Source organism: Hordeum vulgare, chromosome 2H (assembly GCF_904849725.1).
Source record: "Hordeum vulgare subsp. vulgare chromosome 2H, MorexV3_pseudomolecules_assembly, whole genome shotgun sequence".
NCBI classification, from domain to species: domain Eukaryota; kingdom Viridiplantae; phylum Streptophyta; class Magnoliopsida; order Poales; family Poaceae; genus Hordeum; species Hordeum vulgare.
Genome location: NC_058519.1, coordinates 49018116 through 49024414, shown reverse-complemented (window position 1 = coordinate 49024414; position 6299 = coordinate 49018116). Strand labels below are relative to the sequence as shown.

The window sequence follows — 6299 nt, the reverse complement described above, 5'->3', positions numbered from 1 at the left end:
TTGGGTGCGTTGCCTATCTCTTCCTCGCTCTTTTGCCCCGCTTGATCGCTAGTCGTGACTAAAGCCATCCTTATTGTTCGTGCGCGTTACATGCTCTTTCTCTCTGTTCGTGCTCGCCTCCCCTCGGCCTTCCTTCTATGGCTTGGGTGCGGTCGGTCTCATGGCGTTGGGCTTTGGCCACGTTGCTTATAGTGATGGCGTCCTTCCTTGTGGACATGTTGTCCTGGTCGTCCTTGCACTGACACTGTCCTTGCACCGACACTCACGCTCATGCAAGTTGGATCTTTTCCGACTCATGTGAGTGACCATTCCGAAGGAGACATGCTTCTATTGTTGTCGTCGTTACTCTCCGATGTTGCTAGCTCCTTCGGCGTATGGTCATTGCCTTGATTTTGTATAAGTACCTTTGAAACCAACTTGCAGGCTACATTAAAAAGGCTGATTCTGGCCAAAAAAAAAAGGCTGATTGGTCCAAGATCCTTCACTGCAGCTATGCTCGTTCATTCAATCACCCCTCAAAAAAAAATCACTCGCAAAAAAGAAAAGCCCCTTTTTCTTTCCAGATGTTTTTTTTTCCGGAAAAGCTATGCTCGTTCACGAGCTGGTCACTGTACAAGGCCATCACACAGACACGGAGCAACGTCGTTGGGGACACGCACAAAGACCTAACGGGACTCTTACAGCAGGCCCAGCAAGGGCGGCCCACGGCAGAGCAGCCCGCTACGGTGCGGAACGCGCGAGGTGGGCCCTGCTAAACCTCTCCCCGCCGCTCCGCCGATATAAGCCGAGCCCTAAAACCCTGGCCGCCTTCCTTCTTCTCCCCACCCCGTGCGGCGCCTCCTTTCCTCCCTTCCCCTCCTCCCCCTCGCCGCCGCCGCCGCCGCCGCCAGCGACTCCTCCGATACAGGTAAGGCAAGAATAATACCCAGCGCAGCCGCCTCGGCGGCCTCCCTTCTCGCGGTGTATCGGCGGCGTGGTAGGTGTGCTGACGCGTTCGTGCCGGGGTTGGGGTTCTTTGCCGGCAGGTCAGGAGGAGGAGATGTTGGTGCTCTTCGAGACGCCCGCGGGGTTCGCCCTCTTCAAGGTGCTGGACGAGGGGAAGCTCAGCAGCGTCGAGGTATTGCCTCCCGCCACGTCAATCTCTCCACCCTCGTTCGTCGGTGTGTATGTTTGAGGCGTTCGTTCCGGGCCGTTGGCTGACGGTTCCTGCGGTCTTTGGTTTGCAGGATCTGTGGAAGGACTTCGCGTCGTCGGACAAAGCAAGAAAGGTGGGATGATTCGAGCCTCTGTTCCTTGATTTTTCTCGTGGATGCTGTTGGTTGCTGTAAAGTTGTGGTTTTTATCATTAATCTGGGACTGCATACGCCTAGTTTCTGCCTTGTCTCGGTCCAGGGGTCACCGCCATTCCTTTTGTTTTCCAATGTTAGCGTTTCAGGTTCACCGAGGGACTTACGGTTGCAAGTTTAACATTTTTCCACATGGATTGTTACAAAAACTTATTTTAGTATGTTGACTGCCTGGGTGGATCCACTATCAGAAGATTTTTATCTAGGCAATTAGGCAGCTTTATTGTGAGAGGCTTAGTTTGTGGGTCCTTATTCAGTACCCCCTCTGTTGATTGGTAATGCTTTCTGTTGATTGGCCATGTGGCTTGCTGTTTGCTGAGATCTTGCCCTATGGCTGGGTTCTCTATGCTCCTTGTTGAGGATGTTATCTCTATCATTGATCATAATTAACTTGCTGCAATTGATTTTTATATCAGGTGGTTGAGCTGAAGGCTTTCAACAAGTTTGAAAATACCTCCGATGCTCTTTCAGCTGCAACTTTGCTAATTGATAGCAAGCCCAGCAAAGGTCTGCGCAAGTTCCTGCAGAAGCACTGTGATGGTGAAACATTGGCTGTTGCCGATTCTAAACTTGGGAATGCTATCAAAGAAAAGCTGGTTAGTTTGGAGACTCAGCTGTTCCCTTCACATGAGTTGATCAATACTACTGTTTCGCTGACAATTATGATATTTGATTTTGCAGAAAATTGATTGCCTTCACAACAGTGCTGTCATGGAGCTGATGAGAGGGCTGAGGAACCAGCTTACTGAACTTATGTCTGGACTAGCTGAACATGATCTAGGTCCAATGAGCCTAGGATTGTCCCACAGCTTGTCTAGGTATAAGCTGAAGTTCAGCCCTGAAAAGGTGAGCAACTGCTTCAGAGTCACCTAGGATTGTGATGCTTACTGTTACTATTGTTGTGCTTCAGAGTTGTTGGAAACTATGCTCTGTTATATTCTAGCATGTATTCTCGTTATGCTCTTCTTTTTGCTGCATATTCTTCTGTTCCCTCCTACGTGCAAGTGAGGCTACAGTAAATTTATAATTGTGCCCATTTATGCAGGTTGATACTATGATCATTCAGGCAATTGGCTTGTTGGATGATCTTGACAAGGAGCTTAACACTTATGCTATGAGGGTCCGTGAATGGTACGGTTGGCACTTTCCCGAGCTCACGAAAATTGTTGCAGATAATATCCATTATGCTAAAGCTGTGAAGATGATGGGCAATCGTGTTAATGCAGTGAACCTTGACTTCTCTGAGGTAAATAGTGTCCACATGTCAAAATTCGTGTTCTGCATGTGCCTAAAACTTGGTATTAAGTGATAGTTTCTGCTTCTTTTAGATACTACCAGAAGAAGTGGAAGCAGAGCTGAAGGAGGCAGCTGTAATTTCCATGGGAACAGAAGTCAATGAGCTTGACCTCTCGAACATCAGGGAACTGTGTGATCAAGTCCTGGCTCTTTCTGAGTACAGAGCCCAGCTCTATGACTATCTAAAAAGTAGGATGAATACCATTGCTCCTAACTTGACTGCACTTGTTGGTGAACTTGTTGGCGCTCGCCTTATTGCACATGGTGGTAGTTTGATGAATCTGGCCAAGCAACCTGGCAGCACGATTCAGATTCTGGGGGCAGAGAAGGTTTGTTGAATTACATACAGTGTGCTTCTGTGAATTTAAATTTGCTCTTTCTTTGACTACTTTACTACTTGTCATGCTTGGTTGAAATTATCATATTTATTTTTGCTGCAACTGAACTTGAGCTTTAGCCCCAGGGACTTAAACTGGTTATTTTTTCTGCAGGCGTTGTTCAGAGCTCTGAAGACAAAGCATGCTACACCGAAGTATGGTCTCATCTATCATGCTTCATTAATTGGACAGGCGGCTCCTAAGCACAAGGGAAAGATCTCTCGTTCACTTGCTGCTAAGTCTGCACTTGCCATAAGATATGATGCCCTTGCTGACGGTGATGATAACTCCATGGGTCTTGAAAGCAGGATCAAGGTACTTGTTACCGTGGTGTTGAAGCGATATTTTGACTCCGTAGATTAGATAATGTTTCTCATATTTGAATCTTTGAACAGCTTGAAACACGGCTTCGGGTTCTTGAGGGTAAAGATCTTGGGAGGTCTGCTGGTTCCACAAAAGGAAAGCCCAAGATTGAAGCGTATGAAAAGGACCGGAAGGGTGGTGGTGCTTTGATCACTCCCGCTAAAGTAAGTTGTTTTTGGCTTGTTCTTTGTTTCAAAGTGTAGATCAGCTGTTGAACCTTGTCATTTGCCAAAAACTGTAGAATTTTCATTGAACTGGAATAATTTTTTAACTGAAAGATAATTATCAGGATGTTACACTGACTTTGTTCTTATTGATCAATATCCTGGCAGATCTAACAATTACATGTGTTCTGTAAAAGCAAAACAAAACTTGTTTTTAAGTAATGTATATTTTTGTTACCTAACATGAAAAGGTAACTCTGCATATTCTGTCACACAGCACCTGTTAACCAACAGCCTTTATATTTCCCAGTAATGATTATCTATACATACAATTGTTGAACAATTAGAGTTTGAAATTTGCCTGACCTTATTTTGTTGCCATTTTCAGACTTACAACCCAGCAGCAGATCTAGTGGTCGGGCAAACAACTGAAGAAACACCAAAGAAGGAGGTGGCTTCAAAGAAGAGGAAGCACCAAGAGGAAGAACCTACCGCGGAGGCAGCTGAAAAGGATGGTGAGCAGGAGAAAGAGAAGTCCAAGAAGAAGAAGAAGAAATCCAAGGACACCGAGGAGACTCCCGCAGCTGATGCTGATGCTAGCGAGAAGAAAAAGAAGAAGAAGAGCAAGGAAGCCGAGGAGACCCCTGCAGCTGATGCGGACGGCGAGAAGAAGAAAAAGAAGAAGAAATCAGACGCCGAGGACACCCCCATGGAGACTGACGTGTCTGCCAAGAAGAAGAAAAAGAAGAAGCACGCTGACGAGTGAGCAGCACGGAGATATGGCGGGAATTTGTGGTGTATTGCTGTACTATGATCGTCTGAAAGTTTTGGGACTTGCCATTCGTGTAGAATGGAATGCCACATTAGGACTAGCAGCGACGAACCCTACAATTCAAAACTTGCAAGTGGTGAGCAGTCACTTTAAGAGGCCCAGTGCTGTGCTCTCATCTATAACATCTGCTGTGTTCATTCTGTTTAGTAGTAATATATTTATCTCTTGTTAATTGCCAAGTTTGTTCATCATCCAGTCATTAGATTACACTTGCTGTGTAGGATGGGAACAACACTTTGCTCTACAGTCATTTTAGTTGTTGAGCTTAACTTGACACTATTTTTTGTTATTGCATGCATCAGCTCTAGTGTTTGTATTCTTCGGTTCACCAGCCTTGGGTAAGTATGTACTTACCAGTCATATGTAACAGTGCCCTTTTATACATCACATTGACCTAAACCAGTGACAGGAAAAGTAGTTCCAGGGTTTCCTTATAGTCAACCTAAACCAATGAAAAGAGAAAACACTGCATGGTTGAGGTAGATAATGTACCTGAGCCCCTGGTCTCAGTCTCAGCAGATGAATCAACCAATCCATGATGCAAGCAAGCAACTAACCATAGCACCTGAGCCCCTTGTCTCAATATCTCAGCAGTGGAGTGTAACTGAATCTGCCCACACACCAGCTGCCAAGAAGTTGTCTCAACATCTCAGCAGTGGAGTGTAACTGAATCATTGAACTTTGCAGATGTAAGCAATAAAATGCCACCTTTTCTAGGGTTTATAATTGTGTCGTAATAGATGCTAATATTTTTCTTCCATCTATTTAGAGGTTTATAGTGCCTTCAGTTCAACATGTCAATGTCATGCTGAAACGATATCATATGTCCCTTTAATTCTGCAATTTTATGTCATGATGTATGAGTATGCCGCCTTCCTCAGCTACACTTTGTATCCCCCCCCCCATCGTTTTTTACAACATAAGTTCCCTTGCGTCACTCGCCCCCCTCAAGCACATCTCGCCCCCCTCAAGCACATCGTACATCATCTGCACCAATCGGCCTACAAAGTAAAAGAAAAAAAGAAACAAAACACACTAAATTGTAAGTAAGAATATTCTTTTTGTGTTAGTGAGTACCCCCTCCGTTCTTAAATGTAAATCTTTTTAGAGATTTCACTATGATTTACATACGAATGTACGTAGATATATTTTATAATCTAAATTCACTCATTTTATTTCGTATGTAATTCGTAATGAAATCTGTAAAAAGACTTATATTTAGAAAAAGAAGGAGTAGTACTCAAAGAGGTGATATAAATCTTCAAAGAGATAAATATGTTTCAAACGACAAGTCAACCATTACTAAGAGAAATATGGTTTCAACATAGAAATACACACAAAAGGAGAAGGGAAGCACAACCCACAAGAAAAGGCGAAGGTTAAAAAATCTAACCAATAGTAATAAACAAAAGCAAAAAAGAGTAAGAAAATATTAGTTATAACGCAGCAACAAACCCATCTCACCTCCATACGTGAAAGTTCAACAAGATGATGGAAATGCAATGCTATGATTTTGCCTAAGAATGCACGGAATTCGTGATAAACTTTGATAAATTCATACTGCAGGAGTGGTTTACCTAGATTATCGTTCTAAGACTACCAGCTTGAGACCCCTATTCGAAATCTACCGGATTTAGGTCCGACAATGCGCCTCTCCTCTGTAGCTCACAAGCTGATTGGTCAACATCGGTCGGTGTTTATTAAAGGTTGTTTCATCTTGGATGGCATCCTCAACCTCCATGAGATTGTGCATGATTTGAGGTCTAGATGCACCAATGCGACCATTCTCACATTTGATTTTGAAAAGGTGTACGATTCGGTTAGCTGGATTTTTCTCCGAGACGTTCTTTTGGCTAAGAGTTTTGACGGAGTTTACGTGTATCGTTTGATGCAGTTGGTTTGTGGTGGCCACACGACCGTC

At 44.2% G+C, this 6299-nt stretch overlaps 1 protein-coding gene across 1 annotated transcript; it reads left to right on the top strand.

Moving 5' to 3' along the window:
* Positions 1-816: 816 nt before the first annotated feature.
* Positions 817-4550, top strand: LOC123424804 (probable nucleolar protein 5-2). The gene is made up of 10 exons (XM_045108500.1): positions 817-907; positions 1026-1117; positions 1227-1268; positions 1763-1942; positions 2028-2192; positions 2392-2592; positions 2675-2971; positions 3134-3334; positions 3415-3546; positions 3935-4550. The coding sequence occupies exons 2-10, from the start codon at positions 1040-1042 to the stop codon at positions 4310-4312; spliced, it is 1674 nt and encodes a 557-aa protein (XP_044964435.1). The 5' UTR covers positions 817-907; positions 1026-1039; the 3' UTR covers positions 4313-4550.
* The last annotated feature ends 1749 nt before the right edge of the window (positions 4551-6299 follow it).